General features: G+C 42.8%; 1 protein-coding gene across 1 annotated transcript; it reads left to right on the top strand.

The window, feature by feature from the left end:
- Positions 1 to 182: 182 nt before the first annotated feature.
- MYSM1 (Myb-like, SWIRM and MPN domains 1) lies at positions 183 to 13,007 on the top strand (the record flags this gene model as incomplete). Its single annotated transcript, XM_010018006.1, has 15 exons — positions 183 to 261; positions 972 to 1,070; positions 2,159 to 2,922; positions 4,104 to 4,234; positions 5,676 to 5,779; positions 6,695 to 6,772; positions 7,358 to 7,446; positions 7,757 to 7,811; positions 7,897 to 7,947; positions 8,589 to 8,663; positions 8,930 to 9,118; positions 9,344 to 9,476; positions 11,347 to 11,452; positions 12,159 to 12,216; positions 12,843 to 13,007. Coding segments are annotated over 15 exons (2,176 nt in total), but the record flags the coding sequence as incomplete, so codon positions are not given.
- Positions 13,008 to 13,382: the final 375 nt, after the last annotated feature.

Below are 13,382 nucleotides of genomic sequence, written 5' to 3'. Positions count from 1 at the left end.
TTTATTTATTAATTAATGTAATTCACATTTAAAGCAGTTGCTTGAGTTTTACCAAAGATGGGGAGTAATCCTTCTGCCAGAAGTTGTGTTCAGTTACTGGGATTTGAGAATGTATTATTAATATTAACATTAATACCAATATTAACATCAGTGTGTTTTACTTCTGCTTCCTCTTTTCCTAGGGCACGGTCACCTACCAAACCAGCTAGCTACTCATTAAAGTGGACACCAGAAGAAAAAGAACTGTTTGAACAAGGACTGGTGAGTTTATGTAATTTTTGGAATAGAACAGCTTATCTTTAACAAAATAATAATTAATATAAGCATGTCACATTTATCTGCTTCAACCTTTGTACTTCTCATGTGTTTAAAAACACTTGCCGTCTACCAAGGGCCTAATAATCAATCATTTTGGGGGATTCATCACTATCAGTCTAGTTTTATTTACCAAATTTTGTTCATGTGAGGCTGATTACAATTTGAGATCACAAAATATCTCAAATACACAGCTTTGAGTTGTACAGCTGTAATGCTGTAGTTAACTACAGGAAGTACAGTGTGTTCTTGAGGCAAATCAGTGAATAAAGTGAAATCCTTTAACTACTGTTGTAAGTCTTTACAGGTTACATGGTTGTACAGTGCTGACTGTAATAGGGGTTGCTTTGCCAAGTATAAATTCATTTCAGTATGATTCCTTGGGTTAGTAGGCACCTTAATTTACAGTGTGCCTGAACTGGGTGAAGAAGATCCTCTAGTTAAGAATAACAGTAACTCTTGCTGTTGGATGTAATTTCTTGGTAGAATACAAATAGCAAGGTTCTTTACTGTGGCTTTGCTGTACTGTTTGTGCATTTGCAATGAATAACTTGTGCATTTGTAATGAATAATTGAGGTTTTAAATTCTTTGCATCTAAAGTGCAATGTCTGGAATGTTAGAATTGGGGTAACTTAAACGTGCTGTGTTGTACCAGGTGAAATTTGGCCGCCGGTGGACGAAAATTGCCAAGCTGATTGGCAGTCGTACTGTGCTGCAAGTGAAGAGCTATGCTCGGCAGTATTTTAAGAACAAGGTAAATAGAGTATCTCTGTAGTTAGCAAAAAGGCTGTTTGACAAGTATGCTGTTGCACATATAGCTTGGTTTTTAACCTGTCTTTTCAGGGTACTGCTGTTAAAGTATATTCTCTATTTATTCCCATATTCAGAAAAGTGGAATGTCCTTATTTGCAGATTTAAAGATAAACTCAACTGATTCCAAATTCCTGGAGTGACTTTGGTATTTTTACTTCTGTTTATAATTAAAAAATAAGTGTGGTTTAATTGTAGTCTTACACTATTGGTTGTTAGTCTGAAGATACTTGTTTTTCTACTATACAGCTGTTTCAGCTGTGTTGTAGTTTAAGCTTTAGCCTCATTTGAGACTTCAGGGGCATTTAGTTACTACTGTCTAGTTGTTTTTCAATGGAAATACATGTTAATTTACACTTAAGCTAAAAGTGTATCTATAATGCTGTGTCTAAAGCATTGCAATGGATTAAAATGAGAAGGACATGGGCTTGTTGGAGTGAGTCCAGGGGAGGCCACAGAGGTGCTCCAAAGGCTGGAGCAGCTCTGCTCTGGAGCCAGGCTGAGAGAGCTGGGCTGGGGCAGCCTGGAGAAGAGAAGGCTCCTGAAGGGGAGACCTTAGAGCAGCTCCAGTGCCTAAAGGGGCTCCATGAAGCCTGGAGAGGGGCTTTGGACAAGGGCCTGTAGGGACAGGACAAGGGGAATGGCTTTAACCTGCCAGAGGGGAGATTGAGATGAGCTCTTGGGCAGAAGTTCTTCCCTGTGAGGGTGCTGAGGCGCTGGCACAGGGTGCCCAGAGAAGCTGTGGCTGCCCCATCCCTGGCAGTGTTCAAGGGCAGGTTGGACACAGGGGCTTGGAGCAACCTGCTCTAGTGGAAGGTGTCCCTGCCCGTGGCAGGGGTTGGAACTGGATGAGCTTTAAGGTCCCTTCCAACACAAACCATTCTGGGATTCTATGAAAGTGTGTTAAAAGGGTGAGTTGAGGAAGAAACACTTCCAAATGTCTGCTGTTCAAGTAAAATACCTCTGACTATTTGGGAAGCAGAGGGGATTGTTTTGATTTTTCTTCCTAAAACTATTTTATATTTCCCAAAGGCAAAAAATGGTGATTCTGAAAAAGAAGCACAAAGTCAGAGTGGGAGCAGCCTTCCCCTTGAAGATGGGGTAAAGGTAGAAGCATGGTCAGCTGGAAGCTTGAGAGGCCGTGCAGACCCCAATCTGAATGCAGTGAAAATTGAAAAGCTGTCAGATGATGAGGAAGTGGACATAACTGATGACATGGATGAGCTGCTTTGTCCTACTTTCCAGCAGGAAACTGGAAAACCTGAATTATCTGTTATTTCCAAAAGTCCAGTTGAAGAAACAAAAGGAATGGAACATGGTTCTTCATCTTTTGGACACAGTTCTACAGTTTCTTTACCTAAAGAAGATCCTCGTCATACCAAGCAAGATACAGTGGATGCATTAGTATTTCCAAGTGTTGCAGCAACGTGTTCTCAGCACCTGAATGGTGATAAACCTGTGAACTTAGATTACCAGCAATACAGTAAGTTTCTGGACAAAACTGACCAAGGCAGACTAGCAACATCTTGTGGTACTAAACAACGAACTGATCAGGAGCTCCTTGAGGGACAGAGAGACCTGGCTGATAATGGATTGCTCTTTCCTTCTCCCTGCCAAGTGGATGAAGATCATCAAGAAGAAGCAGAGGAGCTTAAGCCACCTGATCAGGAAGTGGAGGTTGACAGGAGCATCATTCTGGATGAAGAAAAGCAAGCTATTCCTGAGTTCTTTGAAGGGCGCCAGGCCAAAACACCAGAGCGTTACCTGAAAATTAGGAATTACATTTTGGATCAATGGTAAGGTGCATTAATTTACTGAAATAAGTGATTAAGATAACCCATGTCCTGCTCTGTTGTAGTTAAACACTACTTAGCACCAACAGCTTACACTTGAAAAGGGTGAAACTAACTTTATGGCAGCATTATAAAGATTGCCAGTAAACAGCAGTGATTATTGATGCTTCTTTTGCATCTTCCCTGGGTTTTTTTTTCTAGCATTCTGGAAGCTAAGCAATGAAAATTCTTTGAAGCATTAGGAATATGAGTGTTCTGTATCAAAACAAGCTGCATCCATTTTGGTTGCATTATTCTCTTCCTATTTTTGTCATCCTATATGTAAGAATGCATATAATAAATGATTCCTCAAAATGATTAATTCCATAGGGAGGTCTATAGCATGGTGATACTGCCTTTACAGAAGGGCACCTAGGAGAAATAATCTATGCTAGAGCAAATAATGTTGCCTAAGAAAACACTTCAAATTAAGAATCAACTTGGGGTAGTGCTTGTGCCCTTGAGTATTTTATATTCCATCTCCAGCGAATCAGTTACAGGAACTGAAGTGCCTGGTGGCAACAGGCTCAGAGTACAGTTTGTTCTGTTAGCAGCTGCGGTTTGTGTGCTTGCTGTGCTGGGTAACTTGCTTTTCAATAGGAAGAATTCCTGACTTTAATTGTCCTCATCCAGTTGTCTTGTGTATTGATAGCTTATGTAGTTGCAAAGACACTCTGAAATTCCATAGCAGAGAAATGCTGCTCTGAAATGATTCATTGTCAGTTGAAAAGCGAGTAATAAGTGCAGAGAGAGTGAAAACAGCCTCATTTATTACTCCAAGGAGGCCTGTGATTGTATGAGCTCTTTGGACTAATCTAGTGCAGATGTTCTTCTATCAGTGTAACAGTATTATAGCTCTTCTGAGGAATTCATTGCTTCCTGGCACCACTCAGGTTGAAGAGTTTGTTTTAACACGTGGAATATAAGTCTCACTCTGCCTAAGAATGAATGTGTCTGAATAACCCTAAAATAAACTGTGTGCTTGGTGAAGTTTGTGTTTTTGCTGTCATTGCCCTGAGTAGTATGTGCATCCCATAGGGGAAAAACCACCAGTGGCTTGTCTTACCCTCAGGTTAGGTCACACAATTCCTGCCTCCCCTCAGGATATGTTTTATTAACTGAAAACGTGCTGTGCTTTATTTTAGGGAGAGGTGTAAACCCAAGTACCTGAACAAGACGTCAGTGCGGCCGGGCCTGAAGAACTGCGGCGACGTGAACTGCATTGGGCGCATCCACACGTACCTGGAATTAATCGGAGCAATTAACTTTGGCTGTGGTAAAGATTTTGGGACCAATTCTCATCAGTGCATGCTGAACATCTCTGCTGTGGTCTGTCAGCCTTTTTTATTAAAATCAACGATTCCATGTTGAACAGGAAATTTTAGGAGATTAAAAGGATGGAGCCAGGAGGTGGCTGGTCTCTTTTCCCAAGTAACAAGTGATAGGATAACAGGAAACACCCTCAAGTTGTGCCAGGGGAGGTTTAGACTGGACATTAGGAACAATTTCTTCACCGAGAGGGTGCTCAGGCATTGGAACAGGCTGCCCAGGGCAGGGCTGGAGTCACTGTCCCTGCAAGTGTTCACAAACCATGTAGATAAGCCCCTTAGTGACATGGGTTAGTGGTGGCCTTGGCAGTACTGGGGTAAAGGTTGGACTTGATGAGCTTAAACGTCTTTTCCAGCCAAATTGATTCTATGGTTCTACGTGTCTTTAGAAGAAAAGTCCTAAGCTCACTTCATTGAAGCAAGCATCCATGTCATCCATGTGGATAATCTTCCAACTTCTCTGTACTCCTAATGTCTGAAATAGTAATTGTTGATACATTTACATTCTGTAGAAGAGAGCCTCTGTTTGGGCTGTATTTAATGTTCCAGCCTCTGTGGCTGTCGCCTATTTTGGTGCTAGTGTTGAAAGATGACTTCATGTCAGGGTGTGCTGCTCGCACAGAGGGTACACATTAATCCTTGCTAGGAAGGCCCTTCTGAGCAGATTGTCACTGGTGACCTTTGAAGATCTGCAGGAGTTTGTAACCTGTTACAGGATTATGGATTTCTGGTTTTACACAAGACCTTTCTTTTCTTCTACTTTTTTCCCTCTCCCTCATGTTCACACATCAGCTGTGAGGTTGTTTTGTGCTTTTCTGTATCCAGTATGGGATTTATTTATTTTCCTAATACCAGCTGGAATTGTGCCCTCCCTCCACATCAGACAGCATTCACGTTACTGTTTCTCTTCCCATACTGAATTATAACTGTTTCCTAAATAAGAAGCAGTATGTTCATCCTCAGGGCTGACTTTTACAAGATTCTAATGTTAAAATTAGGTGACATGTTAGAAGTATATATACACCAAGTATAAGTACACCTATAACTTAATGTTGGTTTGGACCAGAATCAATCCTGAGACTCTAAAGCTGAATGACAGTCACGTAGGAGAGGAGGAATGTCTTCTAAATACATTTTGTCTGAAGAAAAGGTTATTAAAAGTAAATTACCAATAAGGAAGGTGGTTTCCCTGTCTTAAAAGCTCTGTGGTAGTGGGAGAGGGCTATGTAATGAGTTAGTAACATGACGACCAAGAGATGTCCTTTCCCTGTGAGTTGTTTTGGTGTTGCCATTTGCCATTACCACTTCTCTGTGTCGTTCCTGGCTGCGTACCAGGAATAAGTGGCTTCATTCCTCACTGAAGAGCAGTGTCTCCCCTGTCTCCTGCAGAGCAGGCTGTCTACAACCGCCCTCAGCCAGCGGACAGGACACGGGCCAAGGAAGGCAAAGACACAGTGGAAGCGTATCAGCTCGCCCAGCGCTTGCAGTCCATGGTACGTTCTGGTGGGGACAGCCAAAACCATTCAGCGTGGTGAAGGTCTTGGTTGATTTTCATCTTCAAGCTGGGGCGTCTCAGGAAGTTTCTCCTCTCGTTCGGTTTGCAGTGGCATTAGGATGACCTGTCATTTGAGTGTCAGGCTAAGTGCAAGGTCTGCTATCTGACAGGTTTCTGCCCTGGCTTTGGCTGTGTTACCCATCTGATTGCTGTTCAGGTACTTAACTACAACTGTGTTTCAGTCTTTGCCTTTCCTCTCCACCTCTCCATAACTTATTTGACTGAGTCAGCCAGAAAATAGTGGTGTATGTTGGTAGTGTGAGATGGAGGTGCTTGCACTTCAACTATTAAGTTTAACAGGTATATGATATGGCTTATTGAGAGCCTTATGCACACAGTGAAGCACTGTGGTAACTCATTTATAGCTTCATGGGTTATCAAGGCTTGCCAGGTTTACCTAATGTGGCATTTTTAAGTACTTCACAGCAAAATAAACCAGTTGATGAGAGAAAAACTAAATCAGTCTCACTGGGGAAAAAAATAATAAATTGAAATATAAAGAACTGCAGCATCCGCTAGATGTAAACATACTGGGTTTATAGCTCTTTGTATCGTCTGAGCTGTAGTTCAGAGCTGGATATAACACACTGTTACTGTCAGATGTGGATGATCCATGGAACATCAACCAGGTATTGCACTTGACAGCCTTAAAACTGACAGCTTCACTGATGATGTTTCATGATAGATCGTGAGCTACTTGATTCTACCCAACTCCATCCAGGGGGTGCTTTCTTCTCTGGAAGTACATCACAGTGTTAGTAACCTTTTGGACAGTGTTCTTGGGGCTGGTGAAAGTAAATGCAGTGTTCTCAGGAGTAAGGGCCTTGACGTGTGTTGCTTTGCTTTGCTGCAGCGTACAAGACGGCGGCGGGTGCGAGATCCTTGGGGAAACTGGTGTGATGCAAAGGATTTGGAAGGACAAACATTTGAGGTAACCCTTCTGGGTCTAAACTTTCCTTAAAGACCTAATTCTTGCTAATGGCTGGCAGGTGCTGCTGCATCAAGTGTGCAGGGGAACAGTGGTGTAATGGGTTAGGGTTAGAGAATAACTTAGCAGCCGTCACATGTTTTTATGCTGATGATAAATACAACTGGACTCGGGTGTTTCCAGCGGTGCTTTTGTTGTGAGCATGTGTCACCCTACCCTGGTTAGGCCTATAAAGCTCTTTGTCTTGTAGGAGATTTCACGACCCTTTGTTTTCCATTACCTGCAGTACTAAAACTGACAGTAGTAGACAGAATAAGATGTAAATGTTATTTTTTCAGTCTTGGACAGTTTCTTTGTATTTATAATGATAAAGTTCCTAATATTAATTCTGCTCCTGGCTGGGCTTGTTCAGCCTGGAGAAGAGAAGGCTCCAGGGAGACCTTAGAGCAGCTCCCAGTGCCTAAAGGGGCCAATAAGAAAGCTGGAGAGGGGCAGGTTTTAAACTTACAGAGGGGAGATGGGGATGAATCACTGCTGAAAGAACACTGAAGACATTAAGACATTTATTGATTTTTAATTTCTTTTTAGCATCTCTCTGCTGAAGAATTAGCAAGAAGAAGAGAGGAGGAAAAACTGAAACCTGCAAAATCTTCTAAAAGTTCAAGACAAACAAAAAGGTATTATTTGATGTACATGATGGTCAAATATTGAGCTTCTAGAAGTGAAACCAGTGCCTTGCCTGGTGTCAGGCTGGAGTGCCACAAATCATTAACACATTTTGTGGTCTGAAATAACCTGTATGTGTTTCAAATGTTTCATATTGGAGTTCATGAGTGTTTCTGTATTTGGTGGAATCGTCCTCCTGTGGGATGAGAAAATCCAGTAAAGAAAACGTGCTTGTTCCTCCTCTGCCAAGGAGACGGTGGGAAACTTGGAAAGTTTCCTGACTGTCCTACATCTTTAGAGAAATTTTCTTTCATTTTATAGTTCCTTTGATCCCTTTCAGCTGATTCCATGCTGCCTGTTCACTGCAGAAAAGCAGGTACGTACCCGAGGGTGAATGATCAAGAATGCTTTGCTTTTTTAGGTCACGTTTCTTATACTCACTATTGTGTTTATCATTTCAGGAACCCTTTCAGGTGAAAGTGTCCTCTGAAGCACTTCTGATAATGGATTTGGTGAGGATCAAGTTTTACCTCTCAAAAAGCTGTGCTGTGTTGTGTTATTTTTCAGTGGGCAACGTAAGACTGAGAAACGCAGCACTTCTTTGCATCCAGACCTAGAAGTGAGAATCTGGGATTAAATAAAGCCTCTAAAGATTATTTTTGTTAATATTGTGCTCAGTGTACAACCGTTTACCTTCTAGAGAAACTAATAATGTTACTGCTTAACACTGTCATACTTTAAATACAGTTTGCTTAAAACTTCTTTCTAACCCAGGCTGCTGTTTCGAGATCTTAGGGGTTCATTTTCTGCCAGTCTTGTGGTTCTAAAGCAATGTGTGGGGCGTTGTTAAAGAACAACAGGTTGGACCAAAACTTGTGCAGTTACTCAGCTCCAGTTTTTGCAGCTAGCACCGCATCACATCTGGAGGTGCTTTACAAGTGTAGTGCGTAGCTGTGTGTGTATAGGAAAGCAAACATCCTCTTTGGTTTGCTTTAAACACTGTGTGTTTGAGCATCTGTAGCTGTCCTAAGGTTTCCTTCTAAATGTCATTGAGAAGTTACTGCCTTGCAGCTAATGTGTTCTGTCGCGTGTTGCTCAAAACTGGGAGAAATTGTACAACTTGGGCTTTAATACTTGTTTGCTACCATTTTAGCACTCTCATGTGTCTATGGCAGAAGTAATAGGGCTGCTGGGTGGAAGATACTCGGAAGCAGATAAAATTGTGGAAGTAAGTGTTTGTCTTTCTACCTTTTCTCTACAGCTTTAGAACTGTTATGATCACCTATATTAATTTGAATAGATGGAAATGTTACTTCTGAAGGGCAAGTACTTCGGTATAGTAAAGTTGAAGTTAATTAGTTAAAGTTGTGTGGAAGATCTGACAAGCTCTTGATCTGACATGCGGAACATGAGGTGTATGACTCTTAATGCTTTACATTGTATTTAACTGATGGAGATTTCTTGCATTTATCCATCTGGAGGCTTTTTTAACAGGTCTGTGCAGCAGAGCCCTGCAACAGTCTCAGTACGGGGCTGCAGTGCGAGATGGACCCGGTGTCTCAAACACAGGCCTCGGAAACACTGGCTGCCAGAGGATACAGCGTCATTGGGTGGTACCATTCCCACCCCGCCTTCGACCCCAACCCCTCCATCCGAGACATTGACACTCAAGCTAAATACCAGGTGGGTGCTGGGCTGCACGTGACAAAACAAGAAACAGCGAAACCAAACCCCGACAACCCTGAAGCTTCCCTGGTATTTAGGATCTTAATGCACATTGTTGCTCTGTTGCATCTTAAAGGCATTCATAAATTGAGATAAGTTCCATTTTCTTGAGTTCAGAATCTGTTCCGAAAAGGATTTACTTTTTTTTCTCTGTGTGTTTTTGGTGCGTTTCTGGTTTTTCAGAGTTACTTCTCCAGGGGTGGTGCCATGTTCATTGGAATGATTATAAGTCCTTACAACCGAAATAATCCTCTCCCATACTCTCAGATGACTTGTCTAGTGATCAGTGATGAGCTCAGTTCTGACGGTTCCTACCGTAAGTACCAGTGTTCTATCCACTGTCTTCGTTTCTCTTTTCCTTTTGGATTCTAAGGGGAAGAATGTTGTTGGTTCTTGAGCTTGAGAAATAGGGATTTATGTATTTATGTGGGTAATGTGTGCTGTAGAAACCCAGGAATTTCACTTATAGAGTAATCCTGCAGGTAGTCACTGCTGTCGTGACAAGAATATACAGGCACAAATATGGGCAAGAATGTTTTGGTGTTTCCCACAATCCAGGAAAGAAATTAAAGGGTTGGCACAAGGGTTATTGTTATTTACATACAGTATCCATACATAAAGCTGAGAAGCTGCTTCACATGGATCACTTTGCTGCGTAACAAAATCCTGAGCAGACCCTCTGATCGAGGGGACAGAGCTATGACAGCAAAGAACAGGCTGCTACAGCAGCCAGAAATCCTTGTTTGAGTAACTCAGTGTGGAGAATGCCAAGGATCAAAGCTGCTGGTGTCCAAGAAAACCCAAAATATGGGAGATGGAAGGTGTGTGCTGCTGAGAGAACAAGTTCATGATTTGAAGTGTCACTGGCATTTCATGGAAACAGGATGTTTTCCCTTGAGCAGTTCAGGACACACCGGATAAAGCAATGATCAGATCTGCTCTAGTTTGAGGAAACCCCCTCGGTAACAGAACAGGGTTACAGCAGCTGCCTCTTCTCTCTCATTTTCCCTCCCCTGTTTAATCCTGATTTTTGCATCTAAACTCCGAGGTTTCCAGTTTTCTTGGCAAGGCACTAGCAGAGGCCGTGTGAGCCGGCAGCTCCGCTCTGTTTTTCCCTGTGGCAGGAAGCAGGGAAGCCCATCTGCCTGCAGATTCACCCCAGGCCCAGGGGAGATGAAGCAACAGCCATATCCATGCTGATCCCTGTTCGCTGTGCTGCTGGTGCATGACTTTACCCTCGCTTCCCATGCACCCCACCTGTGTGCTGTGGAGTTAGAAACTTTATCTGCCCTCAGAAGCCCCTGAGGGGGCTTCATAGGGATGTTTATCTCCTGAATTCCACTTGTTACTAAATGGTGTCTCCTCTTTCTCTTTGGAAAAGTGATACCGTAGCACTGCACGAATGAACTGCAATTAGTGTTTGATGTGAGCCATAAGTGTTGCTATAGGTTAATCTCAGTCTGCACTGAACGCTTACTACATTTGAGATGTGTTCAAATAGCAAATGGTATTTACTACTTTCTTTTCACTTCCTTTGAGGCCTAGTTGAAAAGCTGGTGTTCCTCTCATTAAATTCTTATGATCTTAAAAGGCTTTTATTAATGAATTACTCAGATTTACAGTCACTTTGGTGCTGATATTTTTTGACTGAATTGTGTTCTGCAAGTCATTTCAGGTGTTCCTTTAGAACACTCCTAAATGTGTCTTCCCCCCACCTGCAATAATCAAGAAGACTTTCTTCCTTGAGGAGTAAAATTCCTCTGAAATCTAGAACAAGTAAATCACTTCATCCATAAAAACCAAACCTTTATTATTCACTGGACAACTACCTGGATTTTTAGCATCACTTTTGTAGTCTCTAGGTTAGAAAAACTCCATCCATTCTGGCATTTTTCTGTTATGTTGTAGATTGCTGTGTGCTCCTTATGGCATGAGGAGCTGCTGAGGGAGAGGAAGAGAACAGGTTTGTTCCCTACTCCCACCAAAACTAAATTTGGAATCCAAAGTACATCATGCATTTAGTTTAATCTCCTTAATGTTGGCAAGTAGCGGGACCGTGAGCTTCCACAGTCAGTAATAAATTAGGAATGGCTATGGGGAAGGAAGGGATTGCAGCTAAAACAGAAGGGAAAGCAAATGGTGAGTGCACTAGAAACACCAAGTAGCCCTGTTCATTTTTTTTCCAGGCCTGCCCTACAGGTTTGAAGTGCAGCAGATGTTGGAGGAACCTCAATGGGAATTAGTATTTGCAAAAACAAGGTGGATAATTGAAAAATACAGATTCTGCCATAGGTAAGAACCTAATTGTGTTACAAAGAGAAGCCAGGGTAGGGTTTCTGCATGTTTATCACTGATGTGTCGATGAAGACATGTGGCTGCTTACTACAGGACTACTATTTGCCACCCATGGCCTGGGCTGCACCCCCAGAGCAGGTCGAGGGAGGGGATTCTCCCCCTCTGCTGTGCTCTGGGGAGATCCCCCCCTGCAGCCCTGATCCAGCTGTGAGGAACAGCACAAGAGGGATTTGGAGCTGTTGGAGCGAGGCCAGAGGAGGCCCCAGAGCTGCTGCGAGGGCTGGAGCAGCTCTGCTCTGGAGCCAGGCTGAGAGAGCTGGGCTGGGGCAGCTGGAGAAGAGAAGGCTCCTGAAGGGGACACCTTAGAGCAGCTCCAGTGCCTAAAGGGGCTCCAGGAGACCTGGAGAGGGGCTTTGGACAAGGGCCTGTAGGGACAGGACAAGGGGAATGGCTTTAACCTGCCAGAGGGGAGATTGAGATGAGCTCTTGGACAGAAGCTCTTCCCTGTGAGGGTGCTGAGGTGCTGGCACAGGGTGCCCAGAGAAGCTGTGGTTGACCCATCCCTGGCAGTGTTCAAGGCCAGGTTGGACACAGGGGCTTGGAGCAACCTGCTCTAGTGGAAGGTGTTGGAGCTGGATGAGCTTTAATATCCCTTCCAACACAAACCATTCTAGGATTCTATGCTTTGTTTTTCTTTCAACAGCAGTGTTCCCATGGATAAAATTTTCCACAGAGATTCTGACCTGACTTGTTTGCAGAAAGTAAGTTGTTTCTTTTAGCTTTTCTAATTTCAAATGATTTTGTTAAATACAGCTCTGCTTTGTATTGCCACAAGTCTGCAGCTGGAGCATGAATAGCACAAACAAGACAGAAATGTTGCCTAAAGCAAAAGACATAGAAACCACGTGCACAATTGTTACCCATATCTAACATTTTTTTTCGTCTCAGCATGACTTTGCTTATGAACAGCTTCAGTCTCCAGTTCAGTTGGTGGAGTTCTCTGGAGTTTAACTGTTGTGTAATGACCCATGTGTTCCTGTTTCTACAATGTATAATGTACAGTTGAACTCTTCACTAGTGTTAGTCCTGGCACAGGTTGCCTAAGGAAGTGGTGAATCCTCCATTCCTGGCAGTGTTCAAAGCCAGGTTGGACAGAGCCTTGGGTGACATGGCCTAGTGTGAGGTGTCCCCGCTCATGGCAGGGGATTGGAACTAGATGAGCTTAAGGTCCTTTCCAACCCAGACTGTTCTGTGATTCTAAGATAACTGGTGTTAATCCTAAATAACTAACTAGAAATCCCTTTGGAATACTTAATCAGATAGAAGGGGAAAAATAAACTCAGGAAAAATAATAATTTAAAAGAAAATGTTCTCTTCTTTTGACCAGCTTTTGGAGTGCATGAGGAAGACTTTGAGCAAGGTCACAAACTGCTTCATTGCTGAAGAGTTCTTGACTCAGATAGAGAACTTGTTCCTTTCCACATACAAGAGTGAGAAAAAGGGTGATGCTGAAGAAAATGGGAACCAGAGTTCGACCGAACTGCCGGGGTGATGGCTTTAACCAAACCAACTGATGGAATATTGATTTCTATCGTTTCCTTTTCTTTCCTTTCTCCCTATTATGTCAACACCTTCAGAATTCCCATCCATTTTAGCTGTAACTGTTACAGAATCCAGTGTCATCTTGCTGTTAAAGTACAAAGATACTTTGACATATGACTAATGTGTGTGACCTGGCTACTGAGGAGCACTTCATACTAACACTGTAAACACAGAGTGCCTCAGGATGAACTGATTGACAGTGTGATGTTTGGGAAGAATGACATCCTGCCAGGAATAGTGGGACTCAGCCTTGAAGCAGAGTTTGTCCTCTCTCAATCTCACAGTTTGGGAATTTTATCTACAGGTGTATGTTTCACTTGGGATG

The sequence above is a fragment of the Nestor notabilis genome, unplaced genomic scaffold (genome assembly GCF_000696875.1).
Source record: "Nestor notabilis isolate BGI_N333 unplaced genomic scaffold, ASM69687v1 scaffold29617, whole genome shotgun sequence".
Classification (NCBI taxonomy): domain Eukaryota; kingdom Metazoa; phylum Chordata; class Aves; order Psittaciformes; family Psittacidae; genus Nestor; species Nestor notabilis.
Note: the sequence above shows the minus strand (reverse complement) of the source record. Positions and strands in the feature narration are given on the sequence as shown.